The 27,642-nt window shown below is 43.7% G+C and overlaps 1 protein-coding gene across 6 annotated transcripts in view; it reads left to right on the top strand.

Moving 5' to 3' along the window:
• The window catches only part of LOC129704093 (VPS10 domain-containing receptor SorCS1-like), a 678,236-nt gene that overhangs the window by 213,814 nt on the left and 436,780 nt on the right, over nt 1-27,642 (top strand). For all 6 annotated transcript variants that reach the window (XR_008724683.1, XM_055646979.1, XM_055646982.1 and 3 more), the window contains exon 2: nt 10,555-10,622. Coding sequence is in view for 5 of the 6 variants with exons in the window: in XM_055646979.1 (XP_055502954.1) it covers nt 10,555-10,622 (68 nt within the window). In the remaining variant the exon portion in view is untranslated. The remainder of the gene's footprint in view (nt 1-10,554; nt 10,623-27,642) is intronic.

Raw genomic sequence — 27,642 nt, 5'->3', positions numbered from 1 at the left:
TAAACGGAGTACAATTGCAAGCAGCAAGCCATATATTAAGAAATTGTTGGGCTGGGTTCTTCTTGCGATAATTACAGTGGAACTGACAAGGTTCACCATCAATAACATGAAACTAGCAGCAACTGGAGACCAACAACAAGCATTAAACCATAGAAATCTTAAACCTGCTGTTAGGAACTAGCTACTCTACCTTGAAGAAGACTGGTTTTAATTTCTAGTATATTCCATATAAATAATGAGAGCTTCGGGATACAAAATCTATGATTCTGGTAGATTAGTTTAGTTCAGTTTAGAGATACAGCGTGGAAAGGCCTGTGAAAGAGAAAGAGTGGATGTGGAGAGGATGTTTCCACTAGTGGGAGTCTAGGACCACACGCTCAGAATAAAGGGATGTATCTTTGGAAAGGAGATGAGCAGGATTTGTTTTAGTCAGAGGGTGGTGAATCTGTGGAATTCATTGCCACAGACAGCTGTGGCCAAGTCAATGGATATTTTAATATGGAGATCGACAAATTCTTGCGTAGTAAGGGTGTCGGGGATTATGGGGAGAAGGTAAAAGAATGGGGTTGAGAGGAAAAGATAGATCAGTCATTGAATGGCAGAGTACACTTGATGGGCCGAATGACCTAATTCTGCTCCTATGACATGAAACAGACCCTTTGGCCCATCATGTCCATGCTTACCACAGCAGCGTTTCTTACTAACTTTGCTATGTTATATACACAGTGGACGGCTCAATTGTAATCATGTATTGTCTTTCTGCTGACTAGGTTGCATGCGACAAAAGATTTCCACTGTACAACGACATGGGACAAAGGAAATTTATTTGTCACATACACCAATTGGTGTAGTGAAATTTGAGTTGCCATTTGCAGCACACCAATAAAAATAAGACACAACATTAAAGAAGAATTTAACACCAAACACAAAACATAAAAACTTCCCCCCACAATGGTTCCCACTGTGAGGGAAGGCACAAAGTCCAGTCCTCTTCCCCTTGTTCACCCTTTTTTAAATTTTTTTTTTAATTAATCAAAACATTTATTCAATTATTAAAAAATAATATTTACACTACAATAAAACAAGCCAGCACCCACCACCATAAATACAATACAAACATATATCCATAATAAACTATTATACAACTATGATACAATCCTTATTGAGGATACATTCAACACCCTGCGGAGCCCAGCGGTCCTGGAACTCCCTCAGGATGCCCACAGACAGGGCGTATTCCTTTTCTAATCCCACCCGGGCACGGACGTAACCCCGGAAAAGGGGCAGGCAGCTGGCCCGGGTAGAGCCCTCCGCCGCCTGGCGCCGTGACTCGCGGATGGCCAGCTTGGCCAGGCCCTTGTTCACCCTTGGTACACGTGACAATAAACTGAACTCAAATGAAGTTCTATCCTACAGACAAGGGACAATTTACAATAGCCACTTAACCTACAAACCTGTGCACCTTTGGCGTGTGGGCAGAAACAGGAGCACCCACAGGAAACCCACGTGGTCACAGGGAGAATGTGTAAACTCTGTACGGAGAGCACCCCTGGTCAGGATTGAACCCGAGTCTCTGGCGCTGACGGCCTACACAGCCTTCTGTGGCAAAGAATTCCACTGATTCACCACCCTCTGACTAAATAAATTTCTCCTCATCTCCTTTCTAAAGGAACATCCTTTAATTCTGAGGCTATGACATCATTGTGCTGTGGTTGGAAACCATAGCACCTAGAAGAAACCCTTGCCGTCACAGGGAGAACATGCAAACTCCACAGACAGAGATCAGATTGAACCTGGGTCCCTGGTGCTGTAAGGCATTAACTCTACCAACTGTACCACTGTGTTGGCCTATGTTTGCTGCTATCTCAACTCATACTATTGGTATACCTTCAGTAAATAAACAAATCCCTTAATTGATTCCCATTCCCCAAAGGTCCAGCAACAAAATGGAGCCTCCATCATTGATATCTGTACATTGGGTGTATCACAGCTGAAGTCAATTTTGTTCTCTTACCAGTGGTCATTGTGTGTGTGACAATTGATCTCCCCCATTACAAACCTAAGATCATTAGTCAGAGGGTGGTGAAGCTGTGGAATTCATTGCCTCAGTTGGTTGTGGAGGCCAAACTGATGGAAAATATTAAGTCGGAGATTGAAAAATTCGTATGGGTGTTGGGTTATGGGGTGAAGACAGGAGAATGGGGTTGAGAGGGAAAGATGGATCAGCCACGATTGAATGGCAGAGTAGACTTGATGGGTCAAATGGTCTAATTCTGCTCCTATAACCTATGAATGTATGGACTTATGAAGACAAAATATCAACCCATTCAGTTGAAACAAGGAATTGCAGAGGATGGTTTACAAAAAGAGGACAGAAAGCGCTGGAGTAACTCAGCGGTTCAGGCAGCATCTCTGGAGAACATGGATCGGTGCTGTTTTGTGTTGGGACCCTTCTTCAGACTGGTTGTACCTAGTCGAGTAGGGGAAGAAACCTGGGAGAGAGGTGGGGATGAACAAAGCGTGGATCACAGAGGGGGAACATTCCAGACTGAAGTGCAGCCTGAGTTACTCCCTGGATAGATGCCACTGGAATCCAAACCAAAACTGGTCAATAAACAGAACTGCGTTACAGCAAACTCTTGCAGCATAATTAGAATGGGAATCGTTATTACATACCAAGCCTAGCTGGTGATTATGTTTTTGTGCAGAGTCTGGATTTTATTGTATTCAATTATCTACGGGATCATCTTTTCTAAGGGGCTTTAAGCCTTAGTGCAGCAAATTTAAATTAAGGTAAAATAGGTTATATTGTGACATTTGGCTAAGTTTGAAAATTATAACATATTGCAACAGCACAAATAGATATGTAATGTAATTCCCGTTAAGCAGTTTATTAAACTATTTTTAATATTTTGTTCAATCTAGTATATTTGTTCTGACCTTATGTTATCCTGTCAGTCAGTCACTGGGTGTGTACTAGGCTCCATGTACTAAAACGCACAATCATTATTTCAGTCGGCAGTAAGACACAGAGCTTAACTATCTACTTTACTTTAGTTTGACTTTAGAGGTACAGCATGGAAACAGACCCTTTGGCCTACTGAGTCTGCGCTGACCAGCGATCACCCCGTACACTAGCCTGCACACACAAGGGACAATTTACAGCAGCCAAATTAGCCTACAACCCTGTACGTCTTTGGAATGTGGCAGGAAACCGGAGCACCCACAGGAAACCCACGTGGTCACAGAAGAGAATAGTATTTGGTAGTTGGGCTTTATTGTCATTGTTTCCACGCTGTATGACTCTAATGTACACAAACCTTAAAATGTCAGTCATGTGGTGCAGGATTCAAGATTTCCCAAAGAAAACACACATGGTCAAGGTATTATTTTATGTGATAAAAAAAAAATAAATGATTTTGCTTTAAGCATGGATAAGCCCTAACCCTCCAGATTCTGGTACAGGGATAGCTGTATTTGTCAGAAGGGGTCAAGGAAAGAGCATTCACGTCGCGGCCCTGTTTCCACCAATCTTTCCACCACCACGCACAAGAAGCACAAGAAGCGACAAGACAGACACCATTGTATGCAGATTTTATGTGACAAAAATTCTTCTGATTTTGCTTTAAGATGGATGCCCTAAATTTCAGATTCTGGTAGTGATATCTCACCTGTCAGAAGGAGCTGATTCTACTCCATGAGATTCTTCTGAACTTTGTTCAATTTTATACTGCCTTACTGCGCCAGAGACCTGGGTTCCATCCTGACTACGGGTGCATCAGTGTACGGGGTGATTGTTGATCAGCGTGGACCCGATGGGCCGAAAGGCCGGTTTACACACTGTATCTTTAAACTTTTGCACATTCACTTTTCGTTCCAATTTATTTGCAGCAGACAAAGTCTTCCCAGTTTAAAAAAAAAAAAATTGCACTAAAGTGCCTTCCACTTCTTCAGTAGATTTCCACCCCATCATCTTGTAAGTCATTTCCATGGGGAATCAAGCTCATAGATTTGGTTGGGTTGCCTCAACATGGCAAACATGAATAATCAATCATGCTGAGAGTTTGGGTTTGGTGTTCTCAGGAAAATGATGAGACAGAACAAGAAATAACATAATTAGCTTTGATTTCCACTCAGAGGAGATGGCCAGGGGAGGAAGATTCGAACCTGACCTATTAGTACCGCTGGAAGATGTCAATGAATTTAATTATTAATCCAATAGCTTTGCAGCACAGATTTACAATTTGTCTTTGGTTGGGTACTGAATTGACAGTTTGTTTTATATTCCTAGTTTCACTTCCGTATGCCGTCACAACTGTTACAATTCGAGCCCCAGATGTTTGTGTTTCCAAGGAACGGAACTCGTAGCCCAAGGTTACATTATATTGCTCTGCTCGTAGGATACAGTTGCAGAATTAGTCCATTTGGCCCATCTACTCTGCCATTCAATCAACACCATTCTCATGCCTTCTCCCCATAACCCCTGACACCCTTCTAACTCCGTAACTCCTTTCCCACTAGACGATAAATTATTATGAAGTCATTGTAAATTATTCTTGCATCACTTTCATCTGATTTGCTTTTATAAACTCGCTGAAATATGCGATTCAGAATGAGCCTATAATTGCTTGCAAGATGCTTATCTTGCATGACTAATGCACATTTGATTTAGAACAAATGTATATCTCTTTCTTTGATATCAATCATTTAAATCCATTATTTTTTTGGCTGACATCTTCTCTGAAGGCTTTGCTGCCATGAAACGGTGCTGACTAGCGTTGTTAGCTTTTGTTCATCATTGATAGTGTCACACGACTGAGATTTCAGCATTAGCTGAGCTGTAGTCCAAAGAGATTTCTTACCAACCCGAGACAAGGCTCAGTGAATATATTGTAACGAACCAGGGAACAGCTTGCAAAGATAGACTTTAAAGTGCTGGAGTAACTCAGCGGGTCAGGCAGCATCACTGAAGAACATGGATAGGTGATCTGTCAGGTCGGGACCCTTCTTCAGACTGATTTTATTTAGGCAGGGGTGGGGTCGGGAAGCGAGAAAAAGAATAGGACAAATCTGGGCTGGCAACAGATGACCTCAGGCAGGGAGGTTCCCTGATAGGCTGATTGTTGGTGGGAGGGATACATCATTGTGAACTGCGGGGCTGGCTCGCCGACATTTAGTGGAGGAAAGGGAGGTAGAAGCGGCAAATGGACTAGAGACACCCTCTCTAACCAACAATTAGCCTATCTGGGAACCTCCTTGCCTGAAGTTATCTGTGCTGGTCCCGATTAGTCCTGTTTTTTTCTTGGTCCGAAGAAGGGTCTCAACCTGAAATGTAATCTCTCCATTTTCTCCAGAGATGCTGCCTGTCCCACTGAGTTACTCCAGCATTCTGTGTCTATCTTTGGTTTAAACCAGGATCTGCAGATCCATTTTATAACATCATGCAAAGAGCTGGGGTAGCATCTTCACAACTAACTCACCAAATCAAAAGATCTCTTCCCTTCTGAGTGAAAACAAATAATCTGAGGAAGAGGTGTCACCTATTGAAGACTGAAATATTTTAGTTTATTATTGTTACGTGTACCGAGGTACAGTATAAACTTTTTATTGTGTGCTATCAAGTCAACGGAAAAACTATACATGAATACAATCAAGCTGCCCACAGTGCACAGATAAAGAGTACAACATTTAGTGCAGGATAAAGCCCGATTATTGATAGTTGAAAGGTCTCCTTGTCAGGCAGCAGCTCCACCAGCATGGTGTTTTTGTTTGTATGCTATCCACAAATCAAATCATATTACACATACATACAATCATGTCAAATTCAAGTACAATAGGTAGCACAATTTGGAAGACAAGGAGTGCAGAATATAGTTCTCAGCATTATGGCGCTTCAGATCTATATACAAAGTCTAATGTCCTCAACGGAGTAGAAGTGAATTGGACAGTATTCTAGTTTACAGGAGGAAGCTCCAGGAAGCCTGGTAACATTGAACATAGATAGACAAAGTGCTGGAGTAACTCTGCAGGTCAGGCAGCATCTCTGGAGAAAAAGGATGAATGACGTTTCGGTTTGGGTTTCCCTTCTTCTGAAGGATCCTGACCCGAAACGTCACCCATCCTTTTTCTTCAGAGATGCTGCCTGACCCGTTGAGTTACTCCAGCACTTTGTGTCTATCTTTGGTATATACCAGCATCTGCAGTTCCTTTCTACACAACATTGAACATAAAACAGTACAGCAGAAGAACAGGACCTTCAGCCTACAATGTACATGCCAAGCTTTTTGCGGTGTGGCTTTAAAAGACTCAGTGACCATCAACATATGGGCAGTGTTGGAACTTGTGCATTAATGATCCTTCAATTCATATATTGTTCTGCCTTTTATTGAGCTTGCTTCCACTCAGAACTGTATCCAATGATCCTGCTAGCCTATTGCATGATGAATGCGTGAAGGTCTGGTGTGGCTGCCAGAGAACGGTTGGGACATATTTGAAGCCTCATTTCTATATTATAACAAGACTACCGCATCTTTATCGTGAAAAATTCCTCCATATTCATTGCTGTTTGTGTTACTGATATGGACTGGTCGCATTGTGTCACATTGCAACGGCACACATTAATAGAACACAATGGAGCCCGAACCCCTGCCATCTATTTAAAGCAAATATCCATCCATGGGATAAAAACATGCATAACTCCCTGGCATATCTTTACAATAGCAAGTCTATTGAAAACCACAGGTAAGCCTGAGAGCATTTAAGGCAATAAATCAAAATGTCCTGGTCGAATTTCTACATTGCAACAGGGATAAGAATAAACTGCATACTAATCCATCATGCATAATCCTCCAAGCACTAGGAATACTTAGCATAATAGCATTTTCAACATTCTTCACGCTTTCACTTTTCAATTCACAACTTCCAATCCAATGTGCTGGTAGCTGTGCTGGAGAAGCATTGTTGATGGTTTCTGTAGGAATGCAATGAATGGTGGTTGGACTTTAATATCCAGCACCTGTGTCAAGGTCAAATGGGCAACGGTTCTAGTGCACCACAAATAAATCCACCCAAATCTCTTCCTTATGCTTGGATACACTTGTCCAACAAATATCAATCAAACGAAAAGCAGAACTTTAGACACCGCAGACTCGGTGGGCCGAAGGGCCTGTTTGCACACTGTATCTCCAAAATGAAAAAGATGAAAACTAAAAAAACTGAAACTCTAGTTACATGTTATCCCACTTCTGCATTCTACACACTAGGGGCAATTTACAGATGCCAATTAGCCTAATAGCATGTCTTTGGAACGTAGACACAAAATGTACAGCGGGACAAAAGAGAGGAAGAATGGGTGACATTTCGGGTTGAGACCCTTGTCCTCCCCACCCATACACTAATCTTCACAATAACTCGCTCTGGCCATCTTTGGAATTTGTTGGGCAGACACACTCTATTCTGCCTTTTGCTTTGTGCTTATTCATTCTCGCAAACATAAGAGGAAGGGACCTTGGGAATTGAGAATCCCATCTTGTGGTAAATAATCCATCTCTCTCAGTCCAGTCTTCTCACCTCAGCAATAATGTTTTGTTGCCATGATTCAGTCTATATTGTGCTACAAGGCCCTTCCCAATATCTCTTTTTTTCAGATCGCTTCGCCGAACACCTCCGCTCAGTCCGCAATAACCTACCTGAACTCCCGGTGGCTCAGCACTTCAACTCTCCCTCCCATTCCCAATCCGACCTCTCTGTCCCGGGTCTCCTCCATTGCCAGAGTGAGCAACACCGGAAATTGGAGGAACAGCACCTCATATTCCGCCTGGGTTGCTTGCGTCCAGATGGCATGAACGTTGAATTCTCCCAATTTTGCTAGCCCTTGCTGTCTCCTCCCCTTCCTGCACCCTCGAGCTGTCTCCTCCCATCCCCCGCCCTCGGGCTCCTCCTCCTCCCTTTTTCCTTCCTTCTCCCCCCCACCCCCCATCAGTCTGAAGAATGGTTTCGGCCCGAAACGTCGCCTATTTCCTTCGCTCCATAGATGCTGCTGCACCCGCTGAGTTTCTCCAGCATTTTTGTGTACCTTCTCTCTTTTTTAGTTTAGTTTAGAGACACAGCACGGAAACAGGACCTTTGGCCCACCAAGTCTGCGCCGACCAGCTACTACCCCGTACACTAGCATCATCCTACACACGAGGGATAATTTACAAGTTTAACCTAAGAACCTGTGTGTCTTTGGAGTGTGGGAGGAAACCATAGCACCCGGAGAAACCCCACATAGTCACATGGAGAATGTACAAACTACGTACAGACAGCACCCATAGTCAAGATCGAACCTGGGTCTCTGGTGCTGTAAGGCAGCAACTATTGCTGTGCCACCATGCCACCCTCTGCTCTCTCACCCCTGTTGATTGTTTGGTAACAAATCTCTCTCGAAACATAATGAAAGAGAGCAAATTTAGAAAAAGGCAGCAGTCAGCAGTTTCAAGAGTTACTCACCTACTCATCACCTTTGGTAGTGAAAGGCCGAGATCGAGTGGATGAGGGGAGGATATTTCCACTAGCGGGAGAGTCCAGGACCAGAGGTCATAACCTCAGAATAAAAGGCCACCTTTAGAAAGGAGATGTCGAGAGATTTCTTTAGCCAGAGCGATGTGAATCTGTGGAATTCATTGCCATAGAGGGCCATGGAGGACATCAATGGATATTTTTAAGGCAAAGATTTATAGATTCTTGATTAGTATGGGTGTCAGGGATTATGGAGAGAAAAGAGAAGAATGAGATTGAGAGAGGAAGAGAGATCAGACGTGATTGAATGGCAGCGTGAACTTGATGGGCCAAATGCCCTAATGCTGCTCCTATAACTTCTGAACTTATGAAGTTTATGAACTTATCTCCAAGTTTGCCTGAGTGAATGGACTTCTGCTATTTGCATTGCTTTGTTGTTGTGAGGGTATTTTGATGCATGTTTGTCCTGAGAGATATGTCCTGTACCGGGAGCTGGTTCTGTTCACCCTGTGGTACAGAGTGCACCATTTTCACAAACGGCCTTCTGGAGATCAATATTTAATGAAAAATGCCTTTTTTTGTGTGTGCGTGTCTGTGTCCCCAAAGCCTTTCATTCCTTGGTAAGATGCAGGCTACTGTGGCAATGCACTTTGCTGCATTTAACCCAGCTAGGCCACATGCGGTTTTGTCTCAAAGAAAACGGTATGTTTGGAATCCTTCAGTGCTCACTATGTAAAGAAGACTTCTGTTATTTTTAGATGCCCCTTATAGTTTGCAGAGGTGTAAAGTGGTTTCAATGTTGATTCAGCAGAGATTGTGTCATGTCAGTTGTACATAAATGTCACATGAAAAGCTTCAGGAGGCAATTAAACTGTAGTGATGCCAAGCTCAAAATGTTCCCAAGTGTTGCGCTGTATAATAGACTGGTGCACGAAGGAGGCCTTTCAAACCTCAGTTTAGTCGTGATCCTGTCACCTTCCTCCAAGCTCCCTGAGAGCATGTCCCTCCCTCTGAGTTCAAAGGCCAGGAGTTCAAAGCCCGACCTCCAGAGGCCTAAGCATATGATATCATTGGCCTTCAAGTTGCAGTATCATCAGAGGTCCAGCACTATTGATGAGCTGGTGAGCAGGGGCCCTTCTCAGGTGAAGGTGAAGGAACATTAAATGAATATCAGTGTCCTTCAACTGAGATGTTCGGCACTTCAGTGTCCCAAATGCACATCAAGAGATCTAATGGCACATAGGAATTTCTCAGAATGCTCGGAGTAATATTTCTCCATCCATCAAAATGACAGAGGAAAACAGGTCAATGATCATTTCTCCTTCGCGTGACTGTGTAGAAGCCTTTTTCGAACCTTTGCACAAACCAGCAATAATCTTGACTCTTGAAATCATTCATTGGAGCAAGAGCTCTTTAAGATCGGGAGGTTAATTGGTGAATTTAAATTAAACAGGGTAATGTTCTGCTGAGTTACTCCAGCTTTTTTGTGTCTATCTTTGGTGCAAACCCAGCATCTGCATTTCCTTTCTACACAATGGGATTTTGGAGATTGTGGGTACTGCCTCTATAGTTTGTACGTTCTTTCTGTGACTGCATCGGTTTTCTCTGGGTGCTTCGGTTTCCTCCCACATTCCACTATCGTGCAGGTTTGTAAGGTTAATTGACATCTGTAAAATTGTTCCTTGTATGGGGTGATCACTAGTCGGCGTGGACTCGGTGGATTCTGATTCCACACGGTATATCTTTAAATAAACACATCCCGAGATGGGGCACGGCGTCCCTAACCAAGTCCTCCAGAGGTGCTGCCTGACCCGCTGAGTAACTCCAGCGTTTTGAGTTTTATGCCTCTGGATTGATGTCCCATAACTTGATCACAACTGTGCTGTACTCTTGCAAATATAAATGCAATGTAAAATAAACTAATGGTGACCCGCTGAGTTACTCCAGCATTTGGTGTCTATCTTTTAGTAAATGATGTCTTCCTAATAATCATTACCGTAAAATGTTACTGCTAGGGGTCAGGGTTGAATCTAATGTTGCTCTTGTCTCTTTCAGGTGATACTCATCCTGACGAAGCTCTACGATCACAATCTGGGGAGTGTTACAGAAAGCTCACTCTGGAGGTAAGTGCATCGGAAAGGGCAGATGAACAGCAAGCTGGTTAATTCAACAGCGATCAAACATGCAGGACTCAACCCAGTGTGAAATATTAAGGAGACAGGGACAGCTTGTGACTATCCTAACGCATTAAGAAAAGTACTGTCTGGTATCTCTCAGCAGCAATAGCAGTTTTCGGCAATGAATTAATGAGATCCTTTCCAGTATTCCCATGACGTTAATTAATTGGAATTTCCCACTGAGAAATAACTACTTTTAAATGGAGGCACAAGGTACCACAGATTTACACAAACAAAAAAAATCACAAATTGCTGGAGTAACTCAGCAGGTCAGGCAGAATTCCGGGAGAACGTGGCGAATACAACGTCGGCATGGGCAAGTTGGGCCGAAGAGCCTGTTTGCATGATGTGGGACTATGTGACTCTATATCACAGACCCTCTCCAATCAATGTTCTCCAGAGATGCTGCCTGACCAAAGTGAGTTACTCCAGCATTTTGTCTTTTTTTTAAAACTACTTTTAAACCTCGTACAGAACCGTACAATGGAGTGTCACACCAAAATAATGCAGTTGCATAAAAAACATAAAGTCAGAAGTAATCCCATTGACTGGCTTATAGTCAGGGAATATTGAGTAAAATTGATTATGTTTTCATGAACAAAAATGTTTAATAATATTGACAGGCAATGTTACAGTGTAAATTTCTGCCACACTTTGTGAAAGATAATATGCCGCCTTGGATATTTGGCATCCCAATTAATTGGCTTTGGTACAATTGTAAATTGTCCCTAGTGTGTAGAATAGTGTTAGTGTATGCGGTGATCGTTGGTCTGTGCGGAATCTGTGTGCCAAAGGGTCTTTCTCCGTGCAGTATCTCTAAAGTATAAAGACTAAAGTCATTGTTGTATGCATTGAGATCTAATTGCATTGACAGCCAACAAGTTGCATGTGTTATTAATGTTGTACTGATACAGGAGTCTGAATTCTGCATTATCTACAATGCACAAAGTCATGACGGTTTTGATACAGACATTTGCATGAGATAAATATGCAACTCTATTCCAAAAGACTGCAATTGTAATTCTTTGCATCAGCACTGTAAATTAGATGAAAACAAAACAGTTAATAGCTTTGTTCACATAAACTAAATTGCTTGGTGCTTCAGTTAAAATAATTGATAAAGGTATATCAAGTAAATGTGTCATGTGTCTCAAAGCCAACATTAACAATCAGTTTAACACATTGATAAAAAATAAATTGATTTAAAATATCAATTTTCAGCTGACTGTGCTAACATCTCAACATTCAGTAATGCCCATGTTACAGTTGTTGGATTTTTTTAAATACTATATAGAACATTAAAACATGGCAAGTCCCATGTACAGCAGTGACCTTCCAAGCATTCAGAGAACATTGCAAACATTGCTGCTCTCTTGTAGAGAACTGGTGTGAAATTGTTCCATCGATTTGAGGGCAGGAGTTGTGTCTAGAGGAGGGAACAGTTTGAAAAAAGAAGTCACAATTGCAAATGCAGAAAGGGGTTATGCGGATTTAATTGTGTATTGAAACCAAAAAGACAAGACATCAAACACCATTAGTGGGTCAGGCAACATCTCTGGAGAAAAGAAATAGGTGATGTTTCGGGTCGAGACACTTAGCTCCAGCGCCTTTAGGGTCGGCTGCAGGAATCGCTCCCTTGGACACTACCACAGTCGCCAGAGGACAGGGACATCAGGTCAGGCTTACCTGGGCTTACCTCCACGACTTCCAATACATGGGTGGACTTTGGACTGTTTATGCTTTCTGGTTTCTTTGGCTTTTTTTAAACAGCAGCAAAATTGTGGCAATAGTGCATTTGTGGTTGTGCAAAAGAATTTCACTGTGCTGTGCATACATGACAATAGACAACCATTGAACCATTGAGAGATAGGATATGCTAGTACAAGAAGCTTGCCTATTTAGAGGTATATAGAGGTATATGAATTATGATCTTATAGAGGTATATGAATTATGAAGGACATACAGTGGGTAAAATGAAGAGTCACAGTCTTCAGGGATCGTGGAGTCTAAAACTAAAGGGCGGGGAAAGGATTAAAAGGTGCCTGATGTGCAACATTTTCACAGTGGTGGGTGTGTGAAATGAACGATTAGATGAAATGGTTGTGGTGGGTACAATTACAATCTTTAATAGACATTTAGACAGGAAAGTGGATTGGAACGGTTTTGTGCAATGTGCGCCAAACATGGGAAAATGGGAGTAGAGTTTAGAACATACAAGATACAACAGTACAGCGCAGGTCAGGCCCTTGGGCCCTACATTCCCTGCAAATACATGTGCCTATCTAAAAGCTTCTTGAATATCACTATTGTATCTGCCTCCTCCACAACCCATAGAGATGCGTTCCAAGTCCCCATCACCCTATGTGTAAAATAACTTACCCAGCACATCTCCATTATATTTTCCCCATCTCACCTAAGGACATTTCCATCCTGGGAAAAAGTTCCTAACTGTTACCACCCTATCTATGCCTCTCATAATTTTATATAGCTTTTTTTAAAAAACGAGGTGGAGGATTTGTTTTGCTAACTCAGGTAGGCAACATGGTTGGCATGGGCGAGTTGGGCTGAAGGGCCTGTGTTGTATAAATCCATGTATCTACTCTGTTGTGTCCCCTGAAATCTTATACGATACGATATGATACGATAAAGCTTTATTTATCCCAGGAGGGAAATTGATCTGCCAACAGTCATAAAACCACAAAATACATGAAACATTAAATTAATGTGATGTGGAAAGGCTTGGGGGATGTGCAAAGATTGGGAAGGGGAGGGGGAGGGGGAGGGGAAAGGGAAGTCAATCTCAGTCTACCCCACGACAGAAGGGGGGTGGAGTTGTACAGTTTGATAGCCACAGGGAAGAAGGATCTCCTGTGGCGTTCTGTCCTGCATCTTGGTGGAACCAGTCTGTTGCTGAACGTACTCCTCAGGTTGACCCGCGTGTCACGGAGGGGGTGAGCTGTATTGTCCAGGTTGCTCCGCAGTTTGGGGAGTATCCTCCCCTCCAAGACCACCTCCCATGAATCCAACTCCGCCCCAAGGACGGAGTCAGCCTTCCTGATGAGTTTGTTTCATATGTTTCAACAACATCATCCTCTTCCTGCTGAACGCCAAAGAGGCCGGAGAATGGGGTTGAGAAGGAAAGATAGACCAGCCATGATTGAATAGCAGAGTAGACTCAATGGGCCAAATAGGTTAATTTGGCTCCTATGACATGAAGCTTTGAAGCATAGGATAAGAGAAACAGAGTGAAGTAAAAGAGTGAGCATGAAATCAAATTAGGTTACTGGAGCTAGACAAAAATTGCTGGAGTAGCTCAGCAGGTCATGCAGCATCTCTGGTCTGAAGAAGGGTCTCGACCTTAAACGTCACCTATCGATTTTCTCCAGAGACGCTTCATGACCCCCTGAGTTACTCCAACATTTGTGTCTATCTTTGGTGTAAACCAGCATCTGCAGTTCCTTTTTTTTTATTACATAAGTTTATTGGAGCGGCTAGATTACATGAGCACTTGAGAACATGATTCAGGTTTCTATTGATTAACCTTTGTGTATGTTTGCCTTGTTACGAGAATGAGTTCATATTAAAATTCTACCGACATCGTTACAGTATGGAAACAGTGTCAGGAAGTATTTATGAGCTCCTTATGCTTAATGCCAACTGAAAGCAGCTGTTCACACTTTCTGAACACAATTATTGCAGTTCTCGTCTTCCCAGAGCTTTTCTGAGCTGTGCTCTCTATTTCTGCACATAGTAGGATTCACACGATCAGCTATTTTTCCTTGAGCATTTCTCAGGACTCACACTGTCATTTTTCACAGATTAAGGTTTGTAAACATGCAACAATTTTTGTTGCCAGATTTAAATCGTTGAGGTAAAGGTTCTTCGCTTGTCAGGTGTGGTAACACTACATTTTCACGCCACCACTGTAAAGCTGCCAACATCATTAAAGACTTGTCCAACCCGAGACATTCCATTATGTTCCTCCTCCCGTCCGGCTGAACGTACAGAAGGCTGAAAGCACATGTTACCAGAGACAGCGACAGCTTCTTACCCTCTGTTACTGGACTTCTGAACAATCTTTCCATAAGATAGGGTACTGTCCAATTCACCTCTACCCCATTGTGTTCATTGGGCTTTGCCCATGGAAATGATTTGCTACAGTGCACTACAATGCTGATAACTATATTCCGCACTCTGTATCTTCCCCTTTGCTTTGCCTAATGTGCTTGAGTTTGAACTGATTGTATCTATGTCTGGTATATCTGATCTATTTCGATAGCATGCAAAAACAAAGCGTTTCACTGTACCTCGGTACACGTGGCAATAATAAATCTAAACCTAAACTTAAACACCATAACAATTTAGTATAACCACTGAAATGTGTTTCATTCTAATTCTGAAAAGGGAGGCAGGTGAATTTCTACATCAAATTAGTTTAGTTAAGTTTAGAGATACAGTGTGGAAAAAGGCCATTTGGCCCACTCAGCCCACACCGACCAACAATCAGCCAGACACTAGTTCTATCCGACAACCTAGGGACATATTACAGAAGTCAATTTACCTGCACGTCTTGGAGGAAACCGGAGCACCCACCCACACTCTAAAGACGTGCAAGTTTGTAGGTTAATTGACTTCTGTAAATTATAAATTGTCCCAAGTGTGTAGAGTAGTGTTAGTGTACGGGGTGATCACCGGTCGGTGCTGACCCGGGGGGGCCGAAGGGCCCGTTTCCACGCTGTATCTCTAAAGTCATCCCACTTTTAAGATTGGGTTGTCCACCTCAGCACTAAAGAGATACTGAAACTTTACAGAGGAATGCCCAGGGTTGGAGCTGTTGGTGGTCCACCATCGCCGGACATTCTCCATGATCATCTTCCCAAATCCTGGGACCATTCCGGCCATTTAATCACTGTGCTTGGAATGTAGTCATTGTTTTAATGTAGGAGTTGCAGCAGCTAATTTGTGAGGAGACATCTCCTCAAAGACTTTGAGTTCCAGGCAGGGGAGACTTTAGTTCCATCTGTTCTGTTGGCTATATTGAGCTGAAAAGTGATTAATTTACATATCCTTAACCCCCAGTTATTCATTGTGAAAATCCAAACTAAATGTGTTTTGTACTTTGATATTTTTGCCTTGTCGTGTGAAACCTAACTCACAGTCTTGATGTAAATGCACCCTGGTATAAACAGCCTGGATTGTAGCTGGTGTCACTGCTGGGTGCTAAAATAGCCACTTACTAGTTGCACAGGGCCAAACGCAGGCAGGTGGGACTAGAGTACATGGGGCACGTTGGTCGGTGTGGATAAGTTGTTTCCACGCTGTATTACTGGCCATCAGCCCACTGATCGTCACCGACTTAAGACAAAGCAGTTAGCTCCTGTTACTTTTAGAACCATCCATCTTACTATAAAATGCCAGGAATAGGTTTATTTATGTCCCGTTGTTTCGCTGGAGGGTCCTTTAAATTCCAGCGGCATCGCATTTATCCCAGAGCACTCTAGCAGCACGCAAAGATTTTGCGATAAATTCATCCTCCCTTCACTGTGAAGAAGTACGTGAGAGATGCAGCAGTGAGCTGACAGCTGCTATGCTCCAAGCCACACCATTACCTGGGGTGTGGTAAATTTGCCCTGTTGTCTGCTCACTGAATAGTGGCCATCAGTGGAGGCTTGCAGACAGTATTGCATAGCGTTCCCCAGGCACCTTGACCTCACAGAATAATGAATCTCTCAGAAGCTAGCTTCATTAAAGTTTATAATTTATTTAGAATAATATATAATAGCTGGTAAATAATTGATGTGTTGCACTTCAATGTTTTCACTGTTCTCCACTGATGTGGTCTTATGGCTGCTTCACGTGTTAGGTTAATGCCTTGTTTCTATTTTTAAATACATCACACTCTCTCCCCACTCATCTGCAGCAGACTGGTTTGTGACCCACAGGTTCATCCACTCTTTGACACACAGTGGTGCAGCTGGTAGAGCTGCTACCTCACAGCGCCAGAGACCCTGGTTCGATCCTGACCTCTGGTGCTGCTCGTGTGGGGTTTTCATGTTCTCCCTGTGAGCACATGGGTTTCTTCCAGGTGCTCCGGCTTCATTCTATATCCCAAAGACGTGCCGGTCGGGAGGTCAATTGGCCTCTGTAAATTGCCCCGAGTGTGTAGGGAATGGGTGAGAAAATTGGCTAACTTAGAACTAGTGTGAACGGGTGACTGGACTCAACTCGGTGGGCCGAAGGGCCGGTTTCCATGCTGCATCTCTAAAATAAAATCATCTACACATCGTGTTACAGCTTACTGTATAAGACTTTGGTTAGGCCACATGTGGAGTATAGTGTGCAGTTCTGGTCGCCCCATTGTAGGGAGGATGTGGGGGCTTTGGAGAGTATTGTGTGCAGTTCTGGTCGCCCCATTACAATAAGATGTTGAGGCTCGGGTGGCTACACAATAGGGTTACCAGAATGCTGGCTGGATTCAAGGGCAGTAGAGAGATTAGACAAACTTTGATCGTTTTCTCTGGAGTGTCAGATGTTGAGAGGTGACTTGATAGGTATATAAAATTATGAGGCGTATTTAGGGTGGACAGTCAAAACCTTTCTCCCATGGTGGAAATGTCAAAGACTAGAGGGCTTTAGTTTTAAGACGAGAGGGGCAAAGTTTATAGGAGATGGGCAGGGCAGGTTTTTTTTACACAGAGAGAGGTAGGTATATGAATGTGTCTTCAGGGTGGTGGTGGAGACTGATATGATGGAAGCATTTACTGTAAGAGGCTTTAAATGGATTAAGTGTAGAGAATCGAGAGATGAGGCTCAGGAGAGAAGTTTACTTGGCATCATGTTTCATCATCGTTGAAAAAATTAGCAACACAGTGGTGCTGGTTTCGAACAGGAATGGTGACGGACGCACCACACATCTCTGTCCTCCAGTTCCTGCGGACTTCCACCGCTGGAAGTGTAGGATTTGGTGTGTGTGCTTTATCATCATTCTTTACAATGCTATGTATGACAGTGATCGCAACTTCTACTGATCATGTTTGTCACAGAAATTGTGGGCGGTTCCTGTGTTGTACAGTTCTATTTTCTATGTTTGATGTCCTACGACATACCTGTTCTTCTTTATTTGCTCAGAATGGTGAAGGGGAAATGAGGATGAATTTTCCATTATTGCTGCAATGTTTGCATTTCAAAGACTACTTCACTGGTTGTAAAAGGGATGACCAGATGCTGAAATAGCTGCGTCGCAAATGAAGGTCTTTCTCATAGATTAACATTGAAGGCATTATTGAGGCCCTTCCCTCCCTTGAACTTTCTCAGACGTGTCTGAGCTGACACTACAGTGAAGGGTCCTTCCGCTGCTGGACCGAGGATGCCCCTCATACAAGGGAAGGGGTTTCACCCCAAGGGGGCCACATGGGTGACAAGGGTGTTTTGCTTAAATATCGGTGCAAACACCACTAATGGGCCTGTCCCACTTTGGCGACTTTTTAGGCGACTGCAGGAGACTATGCAGTCGCCACATGGTCACCACATGTTCGCGGGTGGTTGCCGGGGAAATCGCCTTCATGGTCGTGAGGAGTTCCCACATTCTGGGAACTAGTCACGGCCTTATAGTGGTCGTCGTGAATTTTTCAACGTTAAAAAATTAGCGGTGACTAGAATGAAGCCGCCATGGAGAGTAGCGAGAATTCACGAGCCGTAGGTGGGTCGCCAGGAGGTTGAAGGTTCTCGGAGGTTCTCATAGATTGTAGCCAGTGCTGACCGGTGAATTTCATTTGTCATTGGGAAAGAAAACGTGAGCAGTAGTTTTCAGAACAAAGGATAACCGACCAGTAATTTTAAATGTCCGCCGAGCTTCACAGCCGTGTATCTCTGGCTACTTAAAAGTTGTCTCCACTCCTTCTCCCCCTCCCTCTTTTAAAGGACTTAGTGTACACTGTGCTTTAGCCGTCTTTTTACAGCGCCAACCTTCCAGTTCATTGCGGTGTGTGTCTGTCTCACCTTGGCTTTGCACCGTGTTAATTTTTTAGACAGTGCTCCCCCTGCTTGCCCTATCCCCCATCTGCATAACGGGCTGATGAAGGAAGCGATGTGTGCGCGTGCGCGTGTGTGTGTGTGTGTGTGTGTGCATGTGTGTGTGTGCGTGTGTGTGTGTGTGCGTGTGTGTGTACGTGTGTGTGTGTGTGTGTGTGTGTGTGTGTGCATGTGTGTGTGTGTGTGTGTGTGTGTGTGTGTGTGTGTGTGTGTGTGTGTGTGTGCGTGTGGTGTGTGCGTGTGTGTGTGCATGCGTGTGTGTGTGTGTGTGTGTATGTGTGTGTGTGCGCGTGTGTGTGTGTGTGTGCGTGTGCGTGTGTGTGTGTTCCACTCTGACAGTCGCCGTTCCAGTTGTCGGTTTTTCAGGCCACTGTTGGCAACTTGACAGTCGCCAGCAGTCCGCTGAAAAATCGCCTAAGTGGGACAGGCACATGAGTATGACACTGATGAATGTATAGATAGCAAGACAGATATTTTGCACAGATTTTGTATTGTATATGGTTTTTATTCTGAATCAATTTAATTTGTGGAAAAAAATGTGTCAAGTACATAAGAACTAAAAGCAGGCAGAGGCCATTTGCCCCTGAAGCCTATTCTATTATTCATTTAAGTCATGATTAATATTTTAGCTTAGCATACTTTCCTGGACTAACCCCGTATTCCATGTTTTCCTTAAGATCTGAAAATATATCAGTCTCTTTCTTGCATTTGCCCACTGACCGAGCCTCCTTTTCTCTCTGAGATAGCCAATTCTACAAATTCACAACCATAACGTTATGGAGTTTGCAAACAGTCTCTTTGGCCCAACTTGCCCATGCCAACCAACATGCTCCATCTGCACTAGTTCCACCTGCCTGTGTTTGGCCCATATCCCTCCAAAACTGTCCTATTCACGTACCTGTGTAAATAAATCCTAAACATTGCGATAATACCTGTCTCAACTACGTCCTCCAACAGCCCATTCCATACACCAACCGCCCTTTGCATAAAATAGTTACCCCTCAGGTTTCTATTAAATCTTTACCCCATCACCGTGAACCTATGTCCTCTGGTTCCCGATTCCCGTACTTTGGGCACGAGTGCGTTTATCCGATCTATTCCTCTCATGATTTTGTACAGCACTATGAGATCACCTCTCATCCTCCTGCCATCTGAGTGGGTGAAAGACTTTCTTCTCATCACTGTCCTGAATGAGTGGCCCCTTTATTTTGAAACTCTAATCTCCTATCCCCGGTTTCAGAAACACAATGAGGGGAAGCATCATCTCCGTCAAGTCCTGGATGAATCTTGTACACTTTAGTCAAGAGGTACACGTGTGTGTGTGTGTGTGTGTGTGTGTGTGTGTGTGTGTGTGTGTGTGTGTGTGTGTGTGTCCCTCTGTGTGTGTGTGTGTGTGTGTGTGTGTGTGTGTGTGTCTGTGTGTGTGTCTGTGTGTGTGTGTGTGTGTCCTCTGTGTAGATAGGGTGTGTCAGAACCCTTTTTCCCGGATGGAGAAATCAAATGGTGTATACGTTTAATGTGACAGGGGCAATATTTAAAGGAGGTGCGTGGGACAAGTTTTTTACATAGAGGGTGGTTTAGTGCCTGGAATGTGCTGCCAGGGGTGGTGGTTGCAACAGATACAATAGTGGCATTTATAGAGACTTTTGGATAGGCATATGGATATGTAGGGAATGGAGGGATATGGATTATGTGCAGGTGGATAAGAGATTATCTTGGCATCAAGTTTGGCACGGCCATTGCAGCCATAAGGGCCTGTTCTTGTGCTGTTTAATGCTCCATATTTCCTCTTCCCCTTTAATACAAGCAGATACAACTGATGCAGATCAATGTAAACCTGTTTAAAAATCCCCGGTTACCATGGAGAATGTAATTGTTCGGTTGATATCTTTGGCTTATTTATAGCTTCTGTTTAGCCCAGCTGCCTGGTACTATGTGTCTTCACCTCTTTAAGTATGCAATATTTATTCCACGGTCTAATTGTTCTGCATCCGACCTTTCAATCCTTCCTAAACTAATCAGCTCCAGCCATTTGATTAATTAATTTTCCATATGAAGTGTGGCTGATATTGAGGAGCAGGCTTGGCTGCAAAATATTAGTTTAGGAATTTTAGTGATGGTCATGGTTTATTAATGAGCTTGTCAGAGGGAGCGCGCTGCTCTGGTGTCCCTCGCTAGTGTTTTGCACTGAATTGTTCTCTCATTTTAATCTAGGGAGGCAACAGAACAGTAAATCTGTCAGATTGTTGAGATTCTTTATCTTTCACTCCATCCCCCTTTCCTCTGCTTTGTCTTCTCACAGAGTCAGCGGGTCATTCAGCACAGAAACAGGCCCTTCAGCCCAACTTGCCCATGCTGACCCAAATGCCCCATCTAAGCTAGTTCCGTTTGCCTGTACTTGGACCATATCCTTCTAAATCTTTCCTTTCCATGTACCTGTCCACATGTCTTCAAAGAGTCAAGAGTGTTTTATTATTATGTCCCAGCCAGAACAATGAAATTCTTACTTGCAGCAGCACAACAGAAAATGTAAACATAGCATTTTTAATGATATCAGCCTGAACTACTTCCTCTGGCAGCTTTTAAGAAGGAACTGCAGATGCTGGAGAATCAAAGGTACACAAAAAAGCTGGAGAAACTCAGCGGGTGCAGCAGCATCTATGGAGCGAAGGAAATAGGCAACGTTTCGGGCCGAAACCCTTCTTAAAGAGTATATGGAACAAGCACCTCTGGCAGCTTGTTCCATATACTCTTTATAGTTTAGCGATACAGTGCGGAAACAGGCCCTTTGGCCCATCGAGTCCGCGCCGACCAGCGATCACCCTATACACGAGCACTATCCTCCACACACTAGAGCCAATTAACAATTTCTACAGAAGCTTATTAACCAACAAACTTGCACATGTTTGGAGTTTGGGCGGAAACCAGAGCACTCTGAGGGAACCCATCTGATCAAAGGCAGAACGTACAAACTCCACACAGACAGTACCCAAGGCCAGGGTATTGTAAGGCAACAACGGTTCTTTTCGGCCGACTGTACCCACCATACACTGTGGAAAAAGTTGCCTCTCAGGTTCCTATGGTTTATATCCATCCTCTTTCACCTTAAATCTGTGCTGTCTAGTTCTAGATACCCCTACCGTGTGGTATATGCACATGCACACACACGTACACGCGCGCGCACACACACACGCACGCGCACACACGCGCGCACACACACTCACACACACATACACACACACACACACACACACACACACACACACACACACACACACACACACACACGCACACACACACACACACACACACACACACACACACACACACACACACACACACACACACACACACACATACACACATACACACACACATACACACACATACACACACACACATACACACACACACACACACACACACACACACACACACACACACACACACACACACACACACACACACACACAACGCACACACACACACGCACACACATACACACATACACTCTACACTAGGTTGCCTTGAACAGTTACTAACTGGAACATCTTGGTGTCCTTTTTTAGTATTCACTTGATTAATGAGGCTTTACATCTGTGGTAGAAATCGCCTCGTTGGAACCAGTTTGTTAACCTGGCTCCTTCAGCACTGAAGTATATATAAAACAGGGCTTCTCCCTTTAGGCAATATCCTAATCTCCTGGGTAAATGTCAACCCAATTTCTATACAAGTCCGACAACCTAAAATGTTGCTTCATCCTTACTGTGAAAGGGATTTTTTTTTTGTGTGTGTGATATTTTCTGTGTTTTATGAATATTTTCCACAACTTCATAGGTCTCAGAGACATAATTATTCAGCTCATTGTAAATTAATGATACTTGGGTAGGAGGGAGAGTTTGGTTCATTTCTTGATGGATTCAGGGTCAGCTCATGCTCACAGCAACAAATGTGTGGCACGATTCCAATGTTTGACTTGCACCTGCCAGTGAGCTGTTTTCCTGGGATTTTCCATGGGAAATTGCTGCCAGGGACACCATACAACACAAGAAGCTGAAATAACTCAGTGGGACAGGCAGCATCTCTGGAGAGAAGGAATGGGTGACCCTTCCAGGGTCTCGACCCGAAACATCACCCATTCCTTCTCTCCAGTGATGCTGCCTATCCCACAGATTTACTTAGATCTTTTTGTGTCTATCTTCGGTTTAAACAGCATCTGCTGTTCCCTCCTACACACTAGACAACACAGCATTTTCCACCGGGCACCCAGACTTGTGTGGCTTTGGAGGTTTACGCAAATGATCCCGAGGATGATTGGGTTAATATATAAAGACCATTTGAAAGCACTGGGCCAGTGCTCGCTGCAGTTTAGAAGAATAAAGGCGAATCTCATTGAAACTTATTGGATAATGAAGGCTTAGATAGAGCAGACATGGAAAGGATGTTTCCAGTGTTTAGTTTAGTTTAGCTTAGATATACAATGCGGAAACAGGCCCTTCGGCCCACAGAGTCCGCGCTGACCAGCAATCCTTGCACACACACACCATCCTGTACACATACACACTGGGGACATAGAAACATAGAAAATAGGTGCAGGAGTAGGCCATTCGGCCTTTCGAGCCTGCACCGTCATTCAATATGATCATGGCTGATCATCCAACTCAGTATCCTGTTCCTGCCTTCTCTCCATACCCCCTGATACCTTTAGCCCCAAGGACCACATCTAACTTCCTCTTAAATATAGCTAATGAACTGGCTTCAACTACCTTCTGTGGCAGAGAATTCCAGAGATTCACCACTCACTGTGTGAAAAATGTTTTTCTCATCTCGATCCTAAATGATTTTTCCCTTATCCTTAAACTGTGACACCTTGTTCTGGACTTCCCCAACATCGGGAACAATCTTCCTGCATCTAGCCTGTCCAACCCCTTAAGAATTTTGTAAGTTTCTATAAGATCCCCCCTCAATCTTCTAAATTCTAGCGAGTACAAGCCAATACTAGCGGGATAATTTACAATTATACCAAGCCAATTAACTTGTGTCTTTGGTGTGTGGGAGGAAACCAGAAATTCCAGAGAAAACCCATGCAGGTCACGGGGAGAACGTACAAACTCCGTACAGACATCACCCGTAGTCAGGGTCGAATCTGGGGGCTCTGGCGCTGTGAGGCAGCAACTCTACCGCTGCGCCACCGTGCCGCACTTGACTTGCATTGACTTGTTCCAGCTGACTTGCAGTCCCTTTGCCGGGAGCCATTTCCTTGTGTGACATCGGCCCCTTGGTACCTAACCCCTGCTCCTACTGCATTATGCTACCGCTGACATTGAGTGGGGAGCAGAGTATTGTAGCAGCGTCAGCTATCACAACTGCTGCTTCATGCACATCCAGTGATAAAAGTGGTTAACGTGAGAGGAAGAACAATTTTGTTGCTCTCAGCCCAACAGGACAGTCTCCATTCACTCTATCATTTTGGGCGTAGCACTCCAGATCTTACACAGAGTCACAAGAGACTGCTGATGTTCTCTCTTCGATGGGAGTTTTACGAGTCCCTCTCCTACTATTCTCACTCTGTTGTTTCAACCACTCTTCAAACCTCCTGTCTCACCCTCTCGTATTGCCCCTCTTGTCTCACCCCCCCCTCTCACACCCTCCCTCACACCCTTCCCATTCAACTCTCTCTACCGCCCCCCCCCACTCACCCCTCCCTCTTACCCCTCCACACTGTCTATCTTCACTCGACCTTATTGTCTATCTTCAGTCTCAACCCGAAATGCCCCCAGCAACTCTCACCAACTTCTACAAGTGCGGAGTAGAAAGCATTTGGAGCATTTACTGCTTCTCTCTACTTTTTCTGTGTGCTTTCCCCTTTGTTCCCATTCACCCAACTTTGCTTTTTATTCAATTTTTATTTTATCCTGGGGGCATGAACATTGAATTCTCCCAATTTTGTTAGTCCTTCCAGTCTCCTCCCCTTCCTCAGCCCTCCTGCTGCCTCCTCCCATCCCCCAGCCTTCGTGCTCCTCCTCCTTTTTCCTTTCTTCTCCCCGCCCTCACACCCCCCATCAGTCTGAAGAAGGGTTTCGGCCCGATACGTTGCCTATTTCCTTTGCTCCATAGATGCTGCTGCACCCGCTGAGTTTCTCCAGCTTTTTTGTGTACCTTTGCTTTTTATTCATTTTATTGTTGGGCGGACAGAGGCGCAGCGGGAGAGTTGCTGCCTTACAGTGCAAGAGACCCTGTGTCAATCCTGACTATGAGTGCTGTCTGTATGGAGTTTGCAGGTTCTCCTCATTGAAAATTGTTACTTAAACAAAGAGGTTCACTTCTTAATAAACGGACAACTCACAAAGCAGTTTGGTAGACCAATAAAAAACGTTACTAATTATCGGCTGATGGAAGTGGCAAGGAAAACCCCAGCCAAGTGAGCAATACGGACACTTGGCTGTCCTCTCTCCACTTCCCTAAACACAGAATTACATGGTATTATATACTGGGTACACAAAAATGCTAGAGAAACTCAGCGGGTGCAGCAACATCTATGGAGCGAAAAAAATAGGCAACGTTTCGGACCGAAACCCTTCTTCAGACCGGGCACTGGTATTATATACTGTTCTTTTGTCACCTAAGCACATTCCAAAGACATTCGTCATGATCAGAGGTACAGGGAATACACATTACTACAGGATGCGTCTGAGTTTGTCTCTTGTCAATTATCAGTTGCATCAGAGGCATCTTGTCATGTGGTACAAGGCACTTGCATATCAAACTTGCATATCAAAGTTATCAGTCACTGCATACCTCAAAGGCATCGGACATTGTCTCAATACCCCTTACTGGGGTTAATCTGGGCTTTCTCTCTCATCAATTGGTAGACGCATTTCAAAGTCATCGGTCATTGTCTCAATACACAGCAAGCTGAGGCAAGTCTGGGCTTGCCTTTCTGTATCAATCTACTGGAGAAAAGCCTGCTTTGAGACTAAATATAAGTGTAATCTAGCCCAGGAATCCATTAAATATGTTCTTATATTTTTAACATCATTCAGCCTTATCATTATGACCTGCATGGGTTTGCTCCAGTTTCTCCCCACATTCCAAAGACTTACTGGTTTGTAGGCTAATTGGCTCGGTAAAATTGTAAATTATCCCAATTATGTGTAGGATAGTGTTAGTGTGTGGGAATCGCTGATCGGCATGGTGGGCCAACGGGCCTGTTTCTGCACTGTATCTCTAAACTGAACTACCCATTCCCCTGAGTAATTTTCCTTAACCTCCATTCCCTTGGTCCTGTTTTCACACCTTACACTTCCTTGTCCATACATTTCCTTATCTATGTACCGCCCACTCCCCTAACATTAGTCTGCAGAAGGGCATCGACTCGAAACGTCACCCATTCTTTCTCTGCCTTTTACGGAGTTACTTTAGAATTTTGTGTCTATCTCCGATTTAAACCAGCATTCGCAGTTCTTTCCTACACGTAAACTTTTTTTCTTCCTCAGTCACTTTTTGCTCTGTATCTCACTGAATCAAGCGTCTGATTCCTCTGCTATTTCTCTACTCTGCCATTCACACTCTTGCCTCTTCTCTCACGGTCTCTCATTAGTGCCAGTTTTGTGACTTCTTCCTCCTTAATCTTCCCTCCTTTCTTACTTTGTATTGCTTCAGCGTCTCTTGTTTTTACCTGCTTCCTTATTCCAATCCCTGAGTAAAACGTGCCTGGCAGATGCCAGCGAGAAACTCTCATTGTGAGCAATCAAAGGTCAACTTATTCAACTTCTACAGGGCATCATTTATTTTTCTCGAAAGTCTCTTGGGAACAAATTAAAGGATTATCATTTGCTTTCTTGGTAACTGCAGATGGGATATGAGCTGAATTATCTAACTTCAGTGTTTTTATATATCTTTGAAATCTGCTGGTTTTTGTTGTTGTTGCTGCTAATGTTATTTTTTTGCATCTTGCCGTCTCAAAATGATGACAGGGCCTCCAACAAGGACGTCACCCATTCCTTCTCTCCAGAGATGCTGACTGTCCCGCTGAGTTATTCCAGCATTTTGTGTCTACACTCTCATCAACCTTTGACAGCTGGCAAACCGATTGTTCCTGCTGTAAATTCTATTTAAGTGACTTTTAATCATTTTCAAATGTGATACAGAGAAGTTTAACGTTATTAAACATTGTTCCGACATTTCAAACAAACACGTCTGATGAAGGGTTTCGGCCCGAAACATTTTAAAGCAATGTTTTTGTGTACATTTTAAAACAATGTCAACTAAAGGCAACTAACACTAGAATATTTAAAATATTAAAGCAAAGTAATTTAAAACCAAGAAATTATCGTCCACTTCATACAAAGTGGCCTGGCACCCTGTTTTAGTTTAGAGATACAGCGTGGAAACAGGCCCTTAGGCCCACTGGGAGTCTGCACTGTCTATAATCCACATACACTAACTAGTTCTATCCTACACACTAGGGACAATTTACAAAAACAAATTTGGTAGATCTTTGGAATGCAGGAGGAAACTGGAGCACACGGACAAAACCCTCGCAGTCACAGGGAGAAAGTACAAACTCCATACAGACAGCACCCGTAGTCTGGATCGAACCCGGGTCTCTGGCGCTGTATGGAAGCAACTCTACTGCAATGCCACTGTGCCGCCCAGAGGTTCTAAGAGGAAAGACTGTGTTACCTTTATCCCAGGGTGGAAATGTCCAACACTAGAGGGCATTGCTATAAGATAAGAGGGGGATTGATAATGAAGATGTGCGGGATGATTTTTTTCCACAGAGGGTGGTGGAGGCCAGGAACGCACCGCCATGGGTGGTGATGGAAGCAGATATAACAGTGGTGTTTAAGAGGTTTTTAAATAGGAACATGGTATAGCAATGTTACAAAATTTTGAGATTTAAAAAATCAAGTCTGCAATTTATTCCATCAGA

The sequence above is a fragment of the Leucoraja erinacea genome, chromosome 15, assembly GCF_028641065.1.
Source record: "Leucoraja erinacea ecotype New England chromosome 15, Leri_hhj_1, whole genome shotgun sequence".
Lineage (NCBI taxonomy): Eukaryota > Metazoa > Chordata > Chondrichthyes > Rajiformes > Rajidae > Leucoraja > Leucoraja erinaceus.
Note: the sequence above shows the minus strand (reverse complement) of the source record. Positions and strands in the feature narration are given on the sequence as shown.